We start from the raw sequence: 23,482 nt of genomic DNA, 5'->3' as shown, positions 1-23,482 counted from the left end.
TCTGGTCTCTAGCCTATGACAGATCTAGAACCATATGGTATTTCAGCGGTCTGCATAAGTATGTAATTCTACCTCACACAGCTTGAAATCAAAGAATATCTTGCCCTCATTCATTCCGGCTGCTCACTGAGTGTTCCTTTTGGCCAGGCACAGTGGGCAGTGCTGGCGATACAAAGAAGCTATAGCACAGAGAGGAACGTATACACAACAGGATGTGTGTGATAAAGTTAATGGAGCTTGCTTCCTATCTGGGAGCAAAGGAAGTTTCCATTTATGCCGGTGGGCAAGTCTGGCAAAGTTCCACAGAAAAGGTGTCCTTGAGTTTGATCTTGACGACAAGTTTGCCATGTGAAGGTTGGGTGTGGGTGTACCAGGCAGAGGTACAGCAAGAGAGAACAGTGGGCAGATGTATGCTGTGGGTGCAGCAGGTAAGTACGGAGACGCTAGGGGACAGTGGACGGGAATGATGGGGCTCTCATCTGCACTAGAAGGAGCCACTGAAGATTTCTTTTAAGAAAAGGACTTGAAATGAAATGTTTTTTTCTTTCCACAAACCATATGCGCTCTTCCCCTAAACACTCCACAAGCTATAGTTCATTTGGGTTATTAAAAGCACAAGACTGAAAAGTAGCAACTTTTGTTTCTCTATCATGCAAGCTTTTTTTTTTTTTTCCCCTTTTCTGTCTTCTTTCTCTGTCAGGAGTTAATACACTTATCAGGAGTCAATAAACTTTGTGGCTTTGTTTTACATAAGGCATTTAATTTATTGTATTGTATTTTATAGTATTTGCCAGATGTTGAAACAATGAATGCTACATTTGCAAAAAAAGGCTTGCATTCATTTCCTACTCAACAAATAATTCCATTTTCACAGTGCTTTGCCTCAAGGAAATATGAAACTCTTAATTTTATCTTAAAATGTGTGCTTTTAATCTGTTTTCAAACATTAGAAAGTCTCACTGTGTTATTCTTGTTTGATGCTTCTTCTGATTTAAAAAAAAAAAATCTCAAATTGTATCTATTTTCTAGGCTTACCAAGAGGTTAAAGAGTGAATCCCTGAAATCCGACTTTACGATAGATTTAAAACATGAGGTACGTCATGGTTTATTTGTCAAAAGTCTTAGTAATCAAGAATTCATGTGTTTTGATATAAAAGGTGGCTTTTTTTATTCCCTGACAGCACACCCCTACCCCATAATGCACCTATGCATGTCTCCCCACCAAGGTAATTCTTCTCCAGAAAATTAGGTCTTTCCCTGTACGCTCATTTTAATCATGTAGGTGGAGGAGGAGCAGTGAAAAAGATTGCATCCGTGAATCTTGATTTTTTTTTTCTTTAAGCTAGGTGGAGGGGTGCAAAGGTGGATTTCTAAAAACAAGCAAAACTGCCATCAGAGCACCTTTGCTCTTATTTGGTACTTTGGCTGCACAATACCTTGGTCATGTCTTTCTCCTTGGTTCTCTGGGGCAGAGTTGAACCAGTGGGTCCCAAGCAGGCAGCCGTGCGTGGCATGCCAGTTGGGACCCCAGCATCCCTGGCATTTGGTGGACACCTGTGACCAGTCATCCTGGAGGCAGGTGTCCCATCATTAACCATTCCAGGATCATTGTTAAGAAGGTTTCTTCATGGGTTTCATTCACAGGCACATGCACATCTGACTGCCTAGAATAGCCCCACCTTTCACTCTGTAGGAACCTGTATCTTAGGACGGGGGCGTCAATCTTGACATGTCACTCAGGCCTGGAGTGCTGGCAGCATGCCAGGAGCAAAAGGGCACTCACAAGGCTTTACCTTCCTGGCTGTTTGCATGTGATGAAATAGCTTACTGGGGGAGAAATATACATGTAAAAAACCTTTCTTCCTTCCCATAGAAAGGAAAGAATGACTAATTGAAAGCACAGGTCTGCCTAGATATTTTTAATGAAGAGTGAACTTTGGTATAGCTACCCAGGTTCGGGAATCTATTGAACACTAAATACCTACAAAGAATATTTCTAACGTATGTGAAAGGTATGAGGATCAGTCAAAATATCTATGTAATCGCCACCTGGCTTAAGAGCTAGAACATGACCAGTCACTTTGAAACTACCTGAATGTGACGTTCCTGCGTCCCCTTCGTTCTCACTAGTCAACACTTTCTGGAATTCTCTCTTCCTTTTCTTCATCTTTTATAGCATATGACTGTACCTCTGAATAAGACATTATGCAGTTTTGCATCCTTTTGGACTTCAGGTGAACAAAAGTGTACCATGAGTATTGTTCTAACTCGGAACTCATCCACGTCGGTATGCGCAGTGGCTCTAATGAGCTTACTTCCTCTTCCCGCAGGAGTCCCTCCTGTGACTAGAGCAGTCAGCCTACCCGTTCTCCTGGTGGCGGGCTTCTGCACTGCGCTGTGTTCTCTGCTATTACACTCATTACTTTTAGGGGGTTTTTTGGATGTGTGTCTGGACTGTCATTGGCAGGAGTTTCCCTAGGACAGGGGCTTTTAAACTTTTTTTTTTTTTTGACTCTGACCCATTTTAAAAAATACATTTTTCATTGCGACCCGGTATACTTGTGTGTGTTGTTACTGTGTTGTGTTATTGATTTCTAGCTTAGCATTATTGTGGCCTATATAACAGTAGCTAGAAATATTCTTAGGCTTATTTTGTGGCCTGGTTCATGTTTACTTTTCATGAATGGAGGAAAAGATGTATATGCTAAAATTTGGGGGGGGTATAATAGTCTCTTATTAGATTAAGGAAGAAATAGATTTAATCTCATAAGTTAATCTTCCTTCCTCCCTTCCTTCTACTTTCGTCTGCTTGATGTATCATTTATTAAGGGAGGAATGGGAAGATCTTCCATAATAATGGTGTATTTCAGTGTCTCCTCTTGTAACTTCCAACTCTTGCTTTTTTACTCTGAGATTATGTTAATTAATTGCATACAAGTTTAGAATCTTTACACCTTCTTAGGACTTCATCTTTATTTCTTGTCATGCTCTTTGCCCTAGCATGTATTTTGTTGCTGTGACTGTTTCTATACCAGCTTTCGTTTTGGGTTTGCTTTTTAATTATCTCTCATCTTTTTCTTACAGCCCCTTTGTGTCCTCTTTTAGATGCATTTCTCTTAGGACATATCTTTTTTTCCTCCAAGTTTGCCAGTCTTTGTCTTTAAACCAGGTAGCAAATTTACATTTACATTGAACATGATTACCATTATATTTGAATTGATTGCTAACACTTCATTTACTCCCCCCCCCCATTTTCTCTCTGGCTCTTTTAAAAATTTCCTTACTGTCTATATAGGATTATTTTTTGTTCTTTTTCCATTTTTTTCCTCCTGTGCTATTTTGGAAGTTCTGTCTGTACCTTAAAATAACCTTACTGGTTATTTTAAATATTTTAACATGCATTCTTAACCTGACAAAGGCTAAGTAATTGATGTCCTAAATTCAAGGGACTTAGAATCATTGGACTCTGATTATCCCCTTCCCAGTTTTTTAAAAAAAGATTTTATTTATTTATTTGAGAGAGAGAGAAAGCATGAGAGGTGGGAGGGTCAGAGGAGAAGCAGACTCCCCACTGAGTGGGGATCCTGATGCAGGACTTGATCCTGGGACTCCATCCTGGGACTCTGGGATCATGACCTGAGCTGAAGGCAGACACTCAACTGACTGAGCCACCCGGGAGCCTGTCCCCTTCCCAATTTATATGGTCTTTATTAATTAGTATTTTTGTTCTTTTTTTTAACCCCTCAACTTAAATATTATCTTTATTTTATGCAATTCACATCAGTATTAGCTTAACCATGTATTTGCCACTGCCTTTGCTTGGTATCCCATCTTACTTCTAAGACCTGCAAGGTGGGATCATATGTTTTTGGACATTTTAAAATTTAAATTCAGTAAATTAACATATAGTGCATTATTAGTTTCAGAGGTAGAGTTCAGTTATTCATCAGTTGCATATAACACCCATTGCTCATTCCATCAAGTGCCTTCCTTAATACCCATCACCCAGTTAGCCCATCCCCCACTCCTGTCCCCTCCAGCAACCTTCAGTTTGTTTCCTAGAGTTAGGAGTCTCTTATGGTTTTTCTCCTTCTCTGATTTAGTCATATTTTATTTTTCCTTCCCTTCCCCTATGTTCATCTGTTTTGTTTCTTAAATCCCACATATGAGTGAAATCATATGATAATTGTCTTTCTCTGATTGACCTATTTCCGCTTAGCGTAATACCCTCTAGTTCCATCCACGTCATTGCAAATGGTAAGATTTCATTTTTTTGGTGGCGGCATAATATTCCTCTGTGTGTGTGTGTGTGTGTGTGTATACCATATCTTCTTTATCCATTCGTCTGTCGATGGACATCTAGGCTCTTTCCATAGTTTGGCTATTGTGGACATTGCTGCTGTAAACATTTGTGGTGAAGGTGCCCCTTCGGATCACTATGTTTGTATCCTTTGGGTAAATACCCAGTAGTGCAATTCTGGGTCATAGGGTAGCTCTATTTTTAACTTTTTGAGGAACCTCTTCCAGAGTAGCTGTACCCAGGTGGGGTCATTTTTATTCTTCTGAGGCACATCCTTTAGAGTTTCCTTCAGTGAAGTGGTACATTCTCATTTTTTTTCCCTTTAAAAACATTTATGTCCACTTTGTTCTTGAAACCTAGTTACCTTGTGTTTACAGTTCTGGGTTGTCCATTATTTTCTGTCATCACAGTGGCCTTACTACACTGTGTTCTGGCTTCTGTTATTGCTGTGGTGTTGGGAAATCAACGTTGGTCTCACGTGGCTTCTTTGTAGGTAATCCCATTCTCTCTGCCTGCTTTTGAGATGTGTTTGGTGTTCTGCAGTTTCACTATTAGATGTCTAGGCGCTGACTTTTTTTTTTCTTTTTTTTAACATCCTGCATGGGATTCATTGACCCTTTCCAAAATAGGATTGTTAGGTAATTTTTGGAAATTCTCAGTCATTGTCTTTTCAAGCATGTTCTCACCCCAGTTCTCTCTGTTATCTCCTCCTGGATCTTTAGATGTGTGCTAGCGCTATGAATTTTTCTCTTACATTTCCCACCTCTGTTTCTGCTGTGCTCCATTTCAGATAGTTTGGGGGCCTTCATCTTTTAGTTCCCTAATTTTTTATTCACCGGGGTCTAATACGCTGCTTATCCTAACCATTACATTTTTCATTTATTGTTTTTTATTTTTAGAATAAAAATTTAGTTCTTTCTTTTCAAATTTGCTTATTTTATATAATCTTTGAAAAACTTTTTTGCTAAAGTTTGGAAATTTTCTCTTTATGAAAATGTAGTAAACATAGTAATTTTATAATCTGTGTTTGATAGTTCCAAGACCTGCAGTCTTTTGGGTCCAATTATGTTATGTCTGCTGGCTCTTGATCATCAGCTCACGTCCCTGTACTTTCTGTGATTTTTCTCTGAGTAGTCTTGCTTGGAACTGTATCTGTGGTAATCCTCTGAGTCCTACATTAAGGTTTGGGTTCCCCAGGAAGGATTTGCATTTGCTTTTCCTACTGCTACAGGGTTCTACTGACTTGGGACCACTTTAAATTACTGTTTGAAGTGTTTTAGACCACATTGGTGGCACAAATTAGGGAGGTCTGGTTTTTGATTACAAAATCTCAGAGGAGATTTGGAGATGATTTTTCCCCTCCACCTAGCTCCAAAGTCCCAGCTTTATGTGGGGTTTGCTCTTAAACACTCCCCACCTTGGGTGAGTCATGGGCTTTATTTTCTTAACCCCCATCAGAAACTCAGCATCATCAGAGTTACCATCCACCTACTGAGGGAAACTACCCTTGATGCCCTTTTCCCCAGGCTCTTCCTTTTGCATTTTTGTCCTCACAAGTTCCATACTTTTGTGGCAATTTAGCAATCCATTTAAAATTATTTTAAAGATATTTTATCCAACAGTTTTAGATGTTTTCAGCAAGGCAGTTAGTCAAGGTATGTAATTACCATACTGCAGAAAACCAGCCTCACGGGAATATTTTCTTTCATCTTCCACTGCGATGTTTTAGAAACCCTAAAATAGCTTCCCTGAAATTGCTTATGACAACTTTGGAATTGTTTGGCAGACAGAATATGGATTCTTGTTAATAAAAGATTAGATTGATCCACAGAAATTGCTATTTTTATATCTAAAAAAAAATCTGTTGAATAGTGTCAAATTGATATGGTTCAGTCTAAGTGCTCTATAGAAGACGTGGTCTGCTTTTCCTTGAGATATTTTGTACCTTCTTACACTTGTGGTGTTGGCCAGGTTCTTTCATTTGTTGCCGGCTCCTATCCTGACAGATTGCCCTCTACATCTGGGACAAAGGCGATGGGCCTCCCCTCACTCCAGTGCCTGAATTCTGTACAGATGCTGTGGACTCCTACTGTGCCACCACATTCCATTCTTTTCTACCACTTTGTGTAAGTAATAGAAGAAAAACTTCCTCGCATATCAAAGGAAAATCTATATGCTGTGTATAACGTTGTCCTAGCACTTTAAGTATCTACTGAAAAAAACCCAACATTCGTTATGTGCCAGGTAAGAAGTAGAGATCGTGTTTCTACTAATAACAGCCCTATCAGGTGAGCACTGTTGTTCTCCTAGTTGACACAAGAAAAGAGAGAGGCACTGAGAAGTACTTGTTCAAGGTCACACCATGAGTCTGGGGGAGGGGCAGGGAGGACTGTGAGGGCACAGACTCACACTGGAGCCTCCGTGCGGAACTGCCTGCCACAGCTCTTCCGAGTCAGTATGCTGGAGTCATTTCTCTTGATGATTCAGCATGTGTCTACTGGAATTTCTGTTCCACTTCCTAGAAGGGTGATTTCAGACATTTCCTGCTATACCTAAGCTTTCTCCTCAAGCCCGTCTCCTCTCACCTGAAGACCTTGATTTGGTCTCACCTTGCACTGTCCAGCAGAGCTTTCAGAATGAACTTACTTGTTACGGCATTCCCTTGGTCCAGTCCCCAGGATGAGCCTGAAGACCGCTGAAACTCACTAAGTTGTTAACAGTTCTTTCTCAGAAGGGAAAATATATTCCTCACCCTCAAATGTTGTCTGTTCTTCTCAAGGCGGTCACACAGAAGTCTGTGTGTTGCATATTCAAAGATGAATATATGTATACACACACGCGCGCACACACACACACACATATTGCAGTAATGGGAGAGAATCTGTAATATTTTCTTAGTTCCTGAGGGGGAAAACCTGTCTCCTGTCTTTCTAGACATGATGCTTGCTTGTTTTTTAATACTCTTTTGGGCAGTCTGGTGGGGTCAACCTCCTAGTGTCTTGAGTTATACGACAAAGCTGTGGTTAAATGTCACTATAAACTGGCCCCAGATGATGTTTGAGTCATGATTGAATATTATGAAAGGCCTAAGACATTTGATAAAGGGGTCAGAACACCCCACGAAGCAGTCCATGGCCTTGAGTGTAGGCTGTCCACAATCCCCCTGTGTGCCTCTTTCATCTGAGCGGTCAGCTGGGGCTAGGCCAGGTCAGGGCTCCGTAATTGCTCCTCCTTCCTGGCACCCAAGTGTTTGAAGTAATCCTCCCTTTGGCAGAAGACAGAATGTTGCTGTAGCCTAGACTTGGGTAGACAATAAAGGGGCCATAAAGATACTTTGAACATTAAAGTGAGACCAGCCCCACAAGAGAGAGTCTGCTCCTGTTGTACACAAACACAGACCACTGGTTTTCTCCCTTTGTCAAAATCTTCACCAGCTGGGAAAAGGAAAGGTGTCTAGCATTTATTGGGCAGTTATAATGTGCTGAATAAATGTAGCAATGACAGCGGCTTCACTGGTGGCTATTCTGACCATCTTCGAAACGAGCAGACTGAAGTCAAGAGCTGAAGAATGTTGTCTGGATCACACCGTGTGCACAGGGCAGGGCTGGGATCCGGGCCCAGGTCTGGCTGACGTCAGAGGACTTGTCAGCTGAATTACAGTTCCTGTTTTCCCCTAAAACTTAATCCCGGAAACAGGTTTGATGTCCTTGACGTTGGTGAAGGTCACCTCTACGGCATGCGAGATCTAACGGGTGTGAATGTGGGTGTTAATATGACACGGACTCATATATGCATATATGTTTTCTTGTTTTCTAGGGAAATCCAGTGAAGAAAGAGGATATATTTTTTGCAGTAAAAACATGCAAGAAATTTCATGGTGATAGAAGTAGGTTTTGTGTTATTCCTTTTTGTTGAACTTTTAAAATCCCAACTGCCTTAAAAAAAAAAACAAAAAACTACAAACCAGAGAGAAACTCAAGAAAGGGATAATGACATATATACTGTTGAAGTGAAAGCAGTTATTTAGTTAGTATTCCTCATCATACCACTTCAATCACCAAGATCAATTAGAAGGGACTGTTTTGTGTCGAAACATGAGTGGCCCTAGCCCTTCTGAATACTGTTCAGAGCAGTGTTTTAAATTGGAAATGGGAAAGCACAGCTGTGGCAATCTTGGACACAATGTGTGAATAACAATCCATTTTGCAGAATAATGTCCTATCATGTCCATGCACCGGCTCTGAACTGTATGAACAATGTTAGAGGGGATTTCAAGGTGAGAGAATGCCAAAAAAAGGATGTTTTCTCAAAGACATCTTTTTACATTATGGTAGATGCACACTTGGGAACTTTTTAAAGATATGTATTCACTCATGAGTGGATTATATTGCAGAAAAGGCAAGAGGTGGCTTATACACAGCGGTCCCTTCTTAAGAAAATCTTGGCATGCAGATGAATGTTGTTTTTATTCAAGTTTTTGGTGTCATTACAGAATTCTAAGTTATGGTGATAATGTAAAAGAAAAAGCCCATCCTAAATATAAGTAGACATAATTTCTTTCTTTTTTCGCCTTATTTCAAGCTGCACTTTTCTGAAATTGAAAATTAGACAGTCTTTTGCATTTTCTAATTTTAGCATTTATTTTAATTTTTTTCCATGAAAAGACTGTCGATTTCATCAAGAGTGTGATATTTGTGTAGAAGAGATTTCTAAACCAGCTGTCGTTTTCGTGGGATTGGAGCTATGGGGGAAGTTCATTTATACTATTTATTTGATAATATGATACTTAAATATTATACTTTAAAGGGGAACATTTTACAAATAAAAAATATTGTAATTTGGGATTGAAGTATTCAGATATTAACATCAATTAAAATCTGGTTATGTGTACAGTATCATACAAGTATGTAACTATAAACCTTCATATTTACCTAAAATAGTCATATAAAGTGCCAAGTCCTATTAAATCAACCTAATATATGCACTCATTATACAAGGAGTCCTAAAGATTATTAAAAATCAATATAGTAGTTAAAATTTTCATCATTCACAAAAATTAACCTAGATTTAATATCCTTTTGCTTTTTGGGAGCAAATCTGGGAGGGCGTTTGGGGACAAGGTTTGACATATTTTGTAAAAAAGTATCAAAGGAAATGAATGAAGGGACTGCCTTTTTTTTTTTTTTTTTAATAGCCCGCAGAAGTGTTCAAATTGATTTATTGGATCTTGAAGCTGCACTTGGAAGTAGTGACTGTTTTCATAATATTGATGTTAAGAATGGTGGTGGTGGTGGTATTTTCTCTTTTGAAACATTTTTCAAGTGACAGTAAAGCAGTAAAATTAGGGATCATCCCTGTTGTATTTTTCATATTCTACAGAAATGAAAAAGAAGTTTGCTAATTTTAATTTAGTAATTTTGAATGATCTAGTTTATTGCTTTCTTATTTGCATCAGGTTGAGATAATCTTTTCAGATATCCATCAAATGCTTTTACATTTGAATTTCAAGTCAAAGGTCTTTAAAAATTACAAATCTTAAAAGCCTGTAAGGAGCATTAAAACCAAACCTCCCAAAGCTGGATGCATTAATTCACTGCTATGAATTTGAATCTGGGGTCACCGAAGCCTGAGACTTAATTAAAAGGTGTTATGAGGTTTTCACAGTTGGGTTTCTGTGGCAAGCCATCTTTAAACTTGGATGTTTGTTTGAAAAGATAGTCTGAGGCAGCAGGATTTTAGGGACTTTGATATCCATATTGCTGGATAGAAGTAAGCCTGTCAGGCCACTGGGCTCCTCTTCTTCTTCTTTTTTTAAAATTTTTTTATTGTTATGTTAATCACCATACATTACATCATTAGTTTTAGATGTAGTGTTCCGTGATTCATTGTTTGTGCATAACACCCAGTGCTCCATGCAGAACGTGCCCTCCTCAATACCCACCACCAGGCTAACCCATCCTCCCACCCCCCTCCCCTCTAGAACCCTCAGTTTGTTTTTCAGAGTCCATCGTCTCTCATGGTTCATCTCCCCCTCCGATTTCCCCCCCTTCATTCTTCCCCTCCTGCTATCTTTTTTTTTTTTCTTAACATCTATTGCATTATTTGTTTCAGAGGTACAGATCTGTGATTCAACAGTCTTGCACAATTCACAGCACTCACCATAGCACATACCCTCCCCAGTGTCTATCACCCAGTCACCCCATCCCTCCCACCACCACCCCCACTCCAGCAACCCTCAGTTTGTTTCCTGAGATTAAGAATTCCTCATATTGGGCTCCTCTTTTTCTTTCGGAAGACTAGTCTAACCACCAGTTGGCCCAGAGAATTATCCAGTAATCATATTCGTTACATTGACAACACCATGTTAACTGCGTCTGCTCATCTTTTTTACATTTTCTGGTGTGTTTTTTACATACATTGTATCATCTGCCTTCATGGTGACAATTCCTTATGATGTGATAATTAACGTGATTCCCTTGATCATGTAGAGAAAGCGGAGTGCGGGACAAGACTCAGCTGGCCCGTTCTTGTAGACTGTTGAGTAGGAGAGCTGGGATTCAGGTTTTCTGGCTCCAAATCCCAAATTCTTTCTGCCACAGCATAGCTGTACTGTCATCTCCTTGGATGTAACGATCTTAACACTTGATAAATGGTATTTGATATTCATGTTGACATTCTGCTAGACTCAAGGCCACTTTTGACTTGGCCAGAAGGTGGGAATGTAGGCTTTCTATTTTCAGTAGCAATGGGGAGAGCCAGAAATTGAAATCCACAGAGGATCTAAAATATAAACCAAGCTGGGCATTCAGACTGCCACCCCTGTCCAAGCATATAACTGCTATAGTCAAGCCGAATACATGGACTGGAGTGGGTTTTTTTTTTCTTTCCCCGTGCACTTTGTGGTAGAAACACTTGAAGTTACAAAGGCCAGATGACAATGAAGGAAAAAGACCCAAAGATAAGACTGTGTATTTATCTTTGAAAAACTGAGAGTTGGCTATACGGTTGGTGACGTATCTGGTGGCAGGTTCTCACTTGTGGGTGCACTGCCCCTGGGGACAGCAGAAGACCCCTCGCGATGCCCCCCATTCCTGACTCCTTATAATGTCAGCCATGTCCAGGGTGAGGGTGAGGGATGGCACGTTCTGTTAAAGGCTCCAGTCAAGGGTGCCTGGGTGGCTCAGTTGGTTGGGCGACTGCCTTCGGCTCAGGTCATGATCCTGGAGTCCCTGGATCGAGTCCTGCATCGGGCTCCCTGCTCGGCAGGGAGCCTGCTTCTCCCTCTGACCCTCCCCCCTCTCATGTGCTCTCTCTCTCTCTCATTCTCTCTGTCTCAAATAAATAAATAAAATCTTTAAAAAAAAAAAAGGCTCCAGTCAAGGCAAGGGAAAATATACGTTGAACTCATTTTTTATATTCTCAATGAAGAACTGATAATGAGGCAAGCTCCAAAATTAAAAAAATTGTATTAACATCTTGTACCTTTTTTGCTTAACGGTGAAACAAACATTTATGTAACTGCTTTGTGTCTGGATTCTGATTTAAATGAAATAAAGCATTCTTAGGACACAGCAAAAATATATTCTATCTTTTGGCTTAAGAAAGAAATACATATTGACACCATTGAAATAGCAACACACTCTTGAGATGCAAGCAGTTAGTATAGGGTTTTAAGAAACTTTAAACGTATTATATAAAGCAAATTAGGCATAGCATGTAAAATTATATTTAAGCGAGGAGAAGGTCTCTGGAGTTTTAATATTCAGCTTCTTCACTTCCTCTTGGATTATGTGTTTTTCCACTGTGTGACGTGAGCTGTCAGAAAATGTTAAGAATTTTTTTTGCACCATTTTGCCACACCATTCCTGTGAGTGTCTTAAGTATCTGGTGGCAGCCACTGCTTTGTTCATCAAGTGCTGGGTCGTGAGATGCTCTCCCGCTGCAGTCCCCTCTGATTAAAGAGGTAAAATTGCTATTTGCTCAGCCTTTCGTTCCTTTTCACAGCTTCCTGAGCACCTAAAAATAAACACTTTATTCCTTTCAGATTGAAAAAACAAAACACCCTGTTATCTTTACCGCAGTCATCTTGTCTGGAAGAAGCCAATGTGAACAAACTTATTGAAAGGGGTGTGTGGTTAGAGAGGCTTACAGGTACTGGGCTGTCTGCTTATTTCAGACATGAGGCTTGGGTTACAATGCAGCCAGGTGGAAGGCTTCACTCTGGGTCAACTGATGTGATCAGATTAATTAATTGAAGAGAGGGAGGGAGTCAGGTGCCGCCCTATTCGGATCTCCCCCTGGCTGTTGAACCGATAAAGAGGTTCCAAGATTGCCTGAAAATGTTTTAGATCAGCCCCCAAGGGATGCCTTTCAGTCGTACGTACACCTCATCTTTAAAATCGGGGGTTGTGTCTTAACCCTCTCCGGAGGAGAGAGGCACAGCCAGGGTTTTGCCATTGACGTGCATACGGAGACAAGAAGTCCATTTGTCAAGTGAAAAGAGCAGATACCTTAACATCGAGAGTCATTCACATTTGACTGTGGGGTAGTTTTTGTACAGTGTTTAAGTGTCTAGTTCATTTTCATTTGTAATCAGTTTGCAAGTAAATTCATCAGGGTAAAAATGTGTGTTCTGTGCTTCCTAGCGAGACACATCTCCTCCTGCTTCAAGTCTGTAAAGCCATGTGGAAGATTTATACCATCTGTGCAGTGGGGTTTGTTTTTTCTTTAATAGCACAAGTTTTACTTTGCTCCAATTATAAGTTATCTTGTGGTAAACCTTCTTGAAAGAGGCATTCACTAGTGTTTTTATTGGGGGGTAGAAAGTATGCCTCTCTGTATTGAAAATGAGATAATTGATCATGTAACTATTGAAATATTTTCTCAAAGTTTAATATACTTAGGAACACAGTGCCTCAATATAAAATATTTTATAACTAGAATGAATTCAATTTAGAATTCAAACATTGCTAATAAAATCGACCAATATTTTAAAAGTTTTAAGTAACTTAGAATCAACCCTAGTTAAAAATAAAGGCTTTACCTGCTGTTATAGAAGACTTAGGCTTAGCTTTAAATTCTTTATAGCTGCCAGATATGGCAAATGCCTCAGGAGTTACAGTGATTAGGGGACAGATGATAAAAATTGTTGAATGCTTCTGGGATTATAGAATCATAGCACCCTACTATATTAAAATGGCTGGTGTATCTTTATATGATTCTTAATGGTGGCAACAGTCTTGTACCAAATGATGAATTGCCTTTATGGATAAAACCTTCCTTTAAACTAGTTCCAAAAATAGCCTTAAGCCAGGGTCCTGGGATCGAGTCCCACATCGGGCTCCCTCCTCAGCGGGAAGCCTGCTCTCCCTCTCGCACTCCCGCTGCTTGTGTTCTTGCTCTTGCTATCTCTGTCTCTGTCAAATAAATAAATAAAATCTTTAAAAAAAAAAAAATCTCAAAATACTGACCTGAAGATTTAGTTCACTGGAGTGGAGGTTCTTAAACTGCCAGGGTTTGCAATCTAGATAGGATGATTTTTTTTCTATTAAAACAACAGAAACCTCTTCTCAAAATTTAGAGATGCACAGATAGTAGCTAAAAAATATATATATAATAATTACGCAGATATTTGGTCGGGTGAATTAATATCAAATAGTGATCAGGTAGAATTCTGTCAAATGTGGAGATAGGAGATGCTTAAAATAGCTTTAAATTACAGAAAACTGGGAAAGTTTTCTGTTGTTTGTATTTCTTTTATTAAAACAATTTATCTGTTAATGGTAGTGGTAAAAAATCTGCAGTTGTTCTCAATCTTTTTTCTTCCACATTTTTCAGAAGTGTAGCACAAGAATATCAGCTATCCTAGGCAGTGGTTCTCAGTGGTAGGGTCATTCCCTGGATAGGATTTCGTGGTTCTGTTGGAATCGTTGGGTGGGGATGTGAATAGTTTGAGAAGCCCCCTACCCCCCCCCACCATTGTAAGGGAGACATATTTGCATCTCAGCCAGAAACGCAGAATATTCCCATCCCTTAGAAGTAATTATATTCCTCACCCCTCCAAGAAGCATTTGAAAAATCCAGTTGTGAATTTAAATGAAATAGCCTATGGGGGAAAGAGGAAAATTAAAACACTACAGTATAAGCAGATTAGGAAATGGATCATTACATGGACTCGAGGAATGAGGAATCAGCAGGAATGAGAAGGGTTGGGGTTTAACGTACATTGAAAACGTCTCAAGGAGAGGGTTCCACACAGGTGTTGTCATCAACCAACAACCTGACATTTCTCAGGGTAGGAAAAGCATGCAGGTTGGGATACCCGAAGAACAAATAATGCTTCTCCTCCTTTATAGGTGATTGTGCTCCCCTTCATGATGCTAAGCTTTCCTGCAGAACTGTGCCAGTGACTGTCACTCCTCTCATTTTTTCAGTCCCCATTGTAAAGCAGACCTGGGCGGGCCAGGCAAGTGTCATTGAATACTACAGTGATCACGCAGAAAGTTCCATTCCTACAGTAGATCTGGGGATTCCCAATACAGATAGAGGTGAGTCATTAATTCATACTACTCTTATTCAGAATGTCCATTATCCTAAATTAGGATAAAAATGAAATATCTTATAAATACTATGATTTTTGCCTTATGTAAGTTTCGCTTCTTCCCCTCCCAACATCTTTACCCATGGATATGGATCAATTCTCTCAGATTAAGAGCTGCTTTATAAGTATTAAGAAAGGTTGTAAGTTGTTAGGCCATGTTGATATGACTGACTGAGCATATGACAATTAGGATTATTTAACGTATTTTTTTATACCTTCATAATTCATTGTGGCCATTCTGACTGGTGTGAGGTGATATCTCATTGAGGTTTTGATTTGGATTTCCCTGATGCCAAGCAATGTTGAGCACTTTTTCATGTGTCTGTTGGCCATTTGGATGTCGTCTTTGCAAAAATGTCTGTTCATGTCTTCTGCCCATTTCTTGACTGGATTATTTGTTCTCTGGGTGTTGAGTTTGATGAGTTCTTTATAGATCTTGGATTCTAACGCTTTATCTGATATGTCATTTGCAAATATCTTCTCCCATTCTGTCGGTTGTCTTTTGGTTTTGTCGACTGTTTCCTTCGCTATGCAAAAGCTTTTTATCTTGATGAAGTCCCAATAGTTCATTTTGCCTTTGTTTCCCTTGCCTCTGGAGATGCATCTAGCAAGAAGTTGCTGTGGCTGAGGTCGAAGAGGTTGTTGCCTGTGTTCTCTTCTAGGATTTTGATGGATTTTTGTCTCACATTTAGGTCTTTCAACCATTTTGAGTCTATTTTTGTGTGTGGTGTAAGGAAATGGTCCAGTTTCATTTTTCTGCATGTGGTTGTCCAATTTCCCAACACCATTGGTTGAAGAGACTGTCTTTTTTCCATTGGACATTCTTTCCTGCTTTGTTGAAGATTAGTTGACCATAGAGGTGAGGGTCCATTTCTGGGCTCTCTATTCTGTTCCATTGATCTATGTGTCTGTTTTTGTGCCAGTACCATGCTGTCTTGATGATGACAGCTTTGTAATAGAGCTTGAAGTCCAGAATTGTGATGACAGTGGCTTTCGTTTTCTTTTTCAACTTTCATTTGGCTTTGGGGTCTTTTCTGATTCTGTACAAATTTTAGGATTATTTGTTCCAGGTCTGTGAAAAATATCGATGGTATTTTGATAGGAATTGCATTGAATGTATAGATTGCTCTGGGAAGCATAGATATTTTAACAATATTTGTTCTTCCAATCCATGAACATGGAACATTTTTCCATTTCTTTGTGTCTCCCTCAGTTTCTTTTATGAGTGTTCTGTAGTTTACAGAATCCAGATTCTTTGCCTCTTTGGTTAGATTTATTCCTAGGTATCTTGATGCAATTGTAAGTGGGATCGATTCCTCAATTTTCCTTTCTTCTGTCTCATTATTAGTGTATAGAAATGCAACTGATTTCTGTGCATTGATTTTATATCCTGCCACTTTGCTGAATTCCTGTATGAGTTCTAGCAGTTTTGGGGTGGAGTCTTTTGGGTTTTTCACATAAAGTATCATATCATCTACAAGGAGTAAGAGTTTGACTTCTTCTTTGCTGATTCTGATGCCTTTGATTTCTTTTTGTTGTCTGATTGCTGAGGCTAGGACTTCTAGTACTATGTTGAATAGCAGTGGTGATAGTGGACATCCCTGCCGTGTTACTGACTTCAGGGGAAAAGCTCTCAGTTTTTCCCTGTTGAGGATGATATTCACTGTGGGTCTTTCATAGATGGCTTTTATGATTTTGAGGTATGTTCCTCTATCCCTACACTGTGGAGAGTTATAATCAAGAAAGGATGCTGTACTTTGTCAAATGCTTTTTCTGCATCTATTGAGAGCATCATATGGTTCTTGTCCTTTCTTTTATTAATGTAGTATATCACATTGATTGATTTGTGGATGTTGAACCAACCTTGCAGCCAAGGAATAAATCCCACTTGGTCATGGTGAATAACCCTTTTAATGTACTGTTGGATCCTATTGGCTAGTATTTTGGTGAGAATTTTTGCATCCATGTTCATCAGGGATATTGGTCTGTAATTCTTTTTGATGGGGTCTTTGTCTGGTTTTGGGATCAAGGTAATGCTGGCCTCATAAAATGAGTTTGGAAGTTGTCCTTCCACTTCTATTTTTCTGGGGTGAATTTTTCTGTCTTGTCATTTTGTCCAGAGAAGAATAGATGAACAGGATAACAAAATACAAATCTAGAAAATTTATTTTGTCTGATATAAGGATTGCTACCCCAGCTTTCTGTTGTCCATTTTGAACTATTGGGACTTCATCAAGATAAAAAGCTGGCCTCATAGAATGAGTTTGGAAGTTTTCCTTCCATTTCTCTTTTTTGAAACAGCTTCAGAAGAATAGGTATTAATTCTTCTTTAAATGTTTGGTAGAGTTCCCCTGGACTCTTGTTTGTTGGGAGATCTGTGATTACTGCTTGAATTTCCTTGTTGGTTATGTGTCTATTCAGGTTTTCTATTTCTTCCTGGTTCAGTTTTGGTAGTTTATACGTCTCTAGGAATGCATCCATTTCTTCCAGATTGCTTAATTTGTTGGCTTATAAGTTGCTCAAATATGTTCTTATAATTGTGTTTCCTTGGTATTGGTCATGATCTCTCCTCTTTCATCCATGATTTTATTTATTTGGGTCCTTTCTCTTTTCTTTTTGAGAGGTCTGGCCAGGGATTTATCAATCTTATTAATTCTTTCAAAGAACCAGCTTCTAGTTTCATTGATCTGTTCTACTGTTCTTTTGGTTTCTATTTCATTGATTTCTGCTCTGATCTTTATTATTTCTCTTCTCCTGCTGGGTTTAGGCTTTATTTGCTGTTCTTTCTCCAGCTCCTTTAGGTGTAGGGTTAGGTTGTGTATTGGAGACCTTTCTTGTTTCTTGAGAAAGGCTTGTATTGCTATATACTTTCCTCTTAGGACTGCCTTTGCTGCATCCCAAAGATTTTGAACAGTTGTGTTTTCATTTTCATTGGTTTCCATGAATTTTTAAAATTCTTCTTTAATGTCCTGGTTGACCCATTCATTCTTTAGTAGGATGCTCTTTAACCTCCATATGTTTGTTTTCCTTCTAAATTTCCTCTAGTGATTGAGTTCAAGTTTTAAAGCATTGTGGTCTAAAAATATCTAGGGAATAATTCCAATCATTGGTACTGGTTGAAACCTGATTTGTGACTCAGTGTGTGATCTATTCTGGAGAATGTTCCATATGCACTTGAGAAGAATGTGTATTCTTTTGCTTTAGGATGGAATGCTCTGTATATACCTGTGAAGTCCCATCTGGTCCAGTGTGCCTTATTTCCTTGTTGATCTGCATAGATGATCTGTCCATTGCTGTGAGTGGGGTGTTAAAGTCCCTTACTATTATTGTATTATCAAGTGTTTCTTTAATGTTGTTATTAATTGGTTTATATAATTGGCTGCTCCTATGTTAGGGGCAAAAATATTTACAGTTGTTAGATCCTTGTTGGATAGACCCTTTATGATACAGTGATCTTCTTCATCTCTTATTACAGTCTTTGGTTTAAAATCTATTTTGTCTGTGGTGCCTGGGTGGCTCAGTCGTTAAGCGTCTGCCTTCGGCTTAGGTCATGATCCCAGGGTCCTGGGATCGAGTCCCACATCGGGCTCCCTGCTCGGCAAGAAGCCTGCTTCTCCCTCTCCCATTCCCCCTGCTTGTGTTCCTGCTCTCGCTATCTCTCTCTCTGTCAAATAAGTAAATAAAATCTTTAAAAAAATAAAAAATAAAATAAATAAAATCTATTTTGTCTGATATAAGGATTGCTACCCCAGCTTTCTTTTGTCCATTAGCATGATAAATGGTTCTCACTCCCCTCACTTTCAATATGGATGTATCTTTATAATCGTTATTCTCAATTCTAGTTCTGATATCTTTCTTATATCCATACTGATTAAGTGTCTGGCAGTTAGTACTGCCTCTTTTTCTCTTTTCTGGGGTGAATTTTTCTGTCTTGTCATTTTGTCCAGAGAAGAATAGATGAACGGGATAACAAAATACAAAAATATCAACCATGACCCCTGAAAAATATGTACTAAACAAATCAGAAGCGATCAGAAACCAAAGAAGAAAAAAAAGGAAAAAGAGAATATAATCAAACAGGTGGACTGAACAGAGTAATACACTAGGTCCTGGGTGTATTTTGGTCTGATTGTTAGAAAATAGATCCCAAAATTGTAAAGAAAGACAAACTTATGTATATACAAAAATAAAATTGAATACAATGAAAGGAAGCCAAAAATGAAGAATATATATATGTAAATGTAAAAACGAAAATTAAAAAAGACTTAAAAGTGTTGATAAAAATAAGAAACTAGCTGAAAAGGAAAAAAAGAAAAAAAAATTTAAACTGAAAGCCTAATGAATCATGAGAAAAAAACCTCAAATTCTATATACTATTTTCCCTTAACCCTGGAGTTTTGCAATTCTGTGTGCTTCGTAAACTTGGTCTTGGCCTGATGTTCCAGCTGGTCTTCTGGGGGAGGGGTCTGCTGCACTGATTCTCAGGTGTCTTTGCTTGGGTGGGGTTGCACCGACCCTCGCTAGGGTGCCGGGCTCAGTGTAAGCTGCTTAGGGTTGCTCTATGTGACTTTTGTTCCCTGAAGGCTTTCTGCTCAGCTTTAGAGGATGAAAATGGTTGCACCCCGGTCTCCAGCCCCAGAACTGACAGTTCACACCCCACATTCTTCAGTGAGCCCTCACAGAAAAGCAGTCAGTCATTCTTATCTCCCTGGTTTCCATCCACACTCTGTTCACCCAGCCTGTGACTGAGCATTTTTATCTCAGGCACATGACCCTGTTACGTCTCCAAACTTTATAATATAGACTCCTGCAGCGCACACATGCGCCGCTCCTCCTGGGGCAGGGAGAAGACTCTCGCCACTGTTTTGCCGCTTGCTAGGCCCCTGCTCAGACAGCAGTCCACCGATCATGCTGTGGTTTGTGGTTTATAGCAACACAGGGCTGAGAGTCCACTCCTGGGCTTGCTGATTGCTTCTGGCTTCCCTGCTCCGATGCTTGGGAGCTCTGCCACACTCAGGCACCCCCATTCTTTCTGTGACCCTGGGATCCTGAGACCATGCTGTTCCACCTTATATTCTGCCTGCTTTGCCACCTGAGCACCTTTCAGGCAGGGACGTCCCCCTTGGGAACACAATTCTATAAATTCTGATTTTATGCCCCACTGCTATATCACTTTCCGGTATCAGGCTTATGGAGGCTCCTTCCCCCCAGGGGTTTATCTTCCAATATATTGCCTCCGATTCACTTCTCCGCACTTCCTACCTTGCAAAAAGTGGTCGCTTTTCTATTTGTAGAATTGCAGCAATTCTTAGACCTCCGGTTGAGATCACAGGTGTTCAGAATGATTTGATAGCTATCTAGCTGAATTCCGGGGACCAGATGAAACTAGGGTTCCCTACTCCTCTGCCATCTTCCCCAGGCTCTTGAAAAATGATTTTACATTGAGGTGTTTTTGGTTAAGCTTGCTTTTTAGATTTCAGTTTAAGTTGTCTTTAATAATCATTTATTCATGTATTCCTTATTTGATTTCTTAATTTGTGATTAGTCTGACATTATTGCTATTTATATTCTATCTTGTAACAACAGGAGTTTGAGATGGCTTTCAAATAATGGTTAAAAATACATAAAGAGATCAAGAAAAATGAAAATAAATTGAGTGGTTTAATATTAGTTAATATTAGCTTGTTCTCTGTTGTGTCACCAAATATTTTTTTGAAATCAGGGGTGTATTATTTATTTTTATTAACATATAATGTATTATTTGTTTCAGGGGTACAGGTCTGTGATTCATCAGTCTTACACAATTCACAGCCCTGACCATAGCACATACCCTCCCCAATGTCCATCACCTAGCCACCCCATCCCTCCCACCCCCCAACACTCCAGCAACCCTCAGTTTGTTTCCTGAGATTAAGAGTCTCTTACTGTTTGTGTCCCTCTCTGGTTTCATCTTGTTTCATTTTTCCCTCCCTACCCCTATGATCCTCTGTCTTGTTTCTCAAATTCTTCTTATCAGTGAGATCATATGATAATTGTCTTTCTCTGGTTGACTTATTTTGCTTAGCATAATACCCTCTAGTTCCATCCACGTCATTGAAAATGGTAAGATTTCATTTTTTTGATGGCTGCATAATATTCCATTGTGTGTGTGTGTGTGTATATATATATATATATATATACATACCACATCTTCTTTATCCATTCATCTGTCAATGGACATCTTGGCTCTTTCCATAGTTTGGCTATTGTGGACATTGCTGCTATAAACATTGGAGTGCACGTGCCCCTTTGGATCCCTACATTTGTATCTTTTGGGTAAATACCCAGCAGTGCAGTTGCTGGATCATAGGGTAGCTCTATTTTCAACTTTTTGAGGAACTCCATACTGTTTTCCAGAGTGGCTGCACCAGCTTGAATTCCCACCAACAGTGTAGGAGGGTTCCCCTTTCTCCGCATCCTTGCCAACATCGTTTCCTGACTTGATTTTAGCCGTTCTGACTGGTGTGAGGTGGTATCTCATTGAGATTTTGATTTGTATTTCCCTGATGTCGTGATGTTGAGCCCTTTTCCATTTCTCTGTTGGCCATTTAGATGTCTTCTTTGCAGCAATGTCTATTCATGTCTTCTGCCCACCTCTTGACTGGATTATTTGTTCTCTGGGTATTGAGTTTGATAAGTTCTTTATAGATTTTGGATACTAGCCCTTTATCTGATATATCATTTGCAAGTATCTTCTCCCATTCTGTTGGTTGTCTTTTGATTTTGTCGACTGTTTCCTTTGCTGTACAAAAGCTTTTTATCTTGATGAAGTCCCAATAGTTCATTTTGGCCCTTGCTTCCCTTGCCTTTAGCGATGTTTCTAGGAAGAAGTTGCTGCAGCTGAGGTCAAAGAGGTTGTTGCCTGTGTTCTCCTCAAGGATTTTGATGGATTCCTGCCTCACATTTAGGTCTTTCATCTATTTTGAGTCTATTTGTGTGTGTGTGTGTGTGTGTGTGTGTGTGTGTCTATTTTGTGGTGTAAGAAAATGGTCCAGTTTCATTCTTCTGCATGTGGCTGTCCAATTTTCCCAACACCATTTGTTGAAGAGACTGTCTTTTGTCCATTGGACATTCATTCCTCCTTTGTTGAAGATTAGCTGAACAGAGTTGAGCCCACTTCTGGGCTCTCTATTCTGTTCCATTGATCTATGTGTCTGTTTTTTGTGCCAGTACCATACTGTCTTGAAGATGACAGCTTTGTAATAGAGCTTGAAGTCTGGAATTGTGATGCCACCAGCTTTGCTTTTCTTTTTCAACATTTCTCTGGCTATTTGGGGTCTTTTCTGGTTCCATACAAATTTTAGGATTATTTGTTCCATTTCTTCAAAAAAAGTTAATGGTATTTTGATAGGGATTGCATTAAATGTGTAGATTGCTCTAGGTAGCATAGACATTTTCACAATATTTGTTCTTCCAATCCATGAGCATGGAACGTTTTTCCATTTCTTTGTGTCTTCCTCAATTTCTTTCATGAATATTCTATAGTTTTCTGAGTACAGATCCTTTGCCTCTTTGGTTAGATTTATTCCTAGGCATCTTATGGTTTTGGGTGCAGTTGTAAATGGGATCGACTCCTTAATTTCTCTTTCTTCTGTCTTGTTGTTGGTGTATAGAAATGCCACTGATTTCTGTGCATTGATTTTATATCCTGCCACTTTACTGAATTCTGGTATGAGTTCTAGCAGTTTTGGGGTGGAGTCTTTGGGGTTTTCCACATAAAATATCATATCATCTGCAAAGAGTGAGAGTTTGCCTTCTTTGCCAATTCAGATGCCTTTGATTTCTTTTTGTTGTCTGATTGCTGAGGCTAGGACTTCTAATACTATGTTGAATAGCAGGGGTGATAGTGGACATCCCTGCTGTGTTCCTGACTTTAGGGGAAAAGCTCTCAGTTTTTCCCCATTGAGAATGATATTTGCTGTGGGTTTTTCATAGATGGCTTTTATGATATTGAAGTATGTACCCTCTATCCCTACACTGTGGAGAGTTTTAATCAAGAAAGGATGCTGTACTTTGTAAAATGCTTTTTCTGCATCTTTTGAGAAGATCATATGGTTCTTGTTCTTTTATTAATGTATTGTATCACATTGATTGATTTGTGGACATTGAGCTAACCTTGCAGCCCAGGAATAAATCCCACTTGGTCGTGGTGAATAACCCTTTTAATGTACTGTTGGATCCTATTGGCTAGTATTTTGGTGAGAATTTTTGCATCCATGTTCATCAGGGATATTGGTCTGTAGTTCTTTTTGGTGGGGTCTTTGTCTGGTTTTGGGATCAATGTAATGCTGGCCTCATAAAATGAGTTTGAAGTTTTCCTTCCATTTCTATTTTTTGGAACAGTTTCAGAAAAATAGGTATTCTTTTTTTTTTTTTTCTTTTTAAAGATTTTATTTATTTATTTGACAGAGACACAGAGAGGGAACACAAGCAGGGGGAGAGGGAGAGGGAGAAGCAGGCTTCCCGCGGAGCAGGGAGCCTGATGCAGGGCTCGATCCCAGGACCTTGGGATCATGACCTGAGCCGAAGGCAGATGCTCAACG

The 23,482-nt window shown here is 39.4% G+C and overlaps 1 protein-coding gene across 2 annotated transcripts in view; it reads left to right on the top strand.

Moving 5' to 3' along the window:
* B3GLCT (beta 3-glucosyltransferase) overlaps positions 1–23,482 on the top strand; it is a 120,815-nt gene that overhangs the window by 58,301 nt on the left and 39,032 nt on the right. For both annotated transcript variants that reach the window (XM_064586249.1, XM_045869271.3), the window contains exons 8-11: positions 1,030–1,093; positions 6,307–6,426; positions 8,117–8,186; positions 14,734–14,847. In XM_064586249.1, the coding sequence (XP_064442319.1) occupies positions 1,030–1,093; positions 6,307–6,426; positions 8,117–8,186; positions 14,734–14,847 (368 nt within the window). The remainder of the gene's footprint in view (positions 1–1,029; positions 1,094–6,306; positions 6,427–8,116; positions 8,187–14,733; positions 14,848–23,482) is intronic.

Source organism: Mirounga angustirostris, unplaced genomic scaffold (assembly GCF_029215605.1).
Source record: "Mirounga angustirostris isolate CCGP_5_RB_7025 unplaced genomic scaffold, mMirAng1.0.hap1 SCAF_3, whole genome shotgun sequence".
NCBI lineage: Eukaryota > Metazoa > Chordata > Mammalia > Carnivora > Phocidae > Mirounga > Mirounga angustirostris.
The sequence above is the reverse complement of the archived record's forward strand: the minus strand, read 5'-3'. Positions and strand labels throughout refer to the sequence as shown.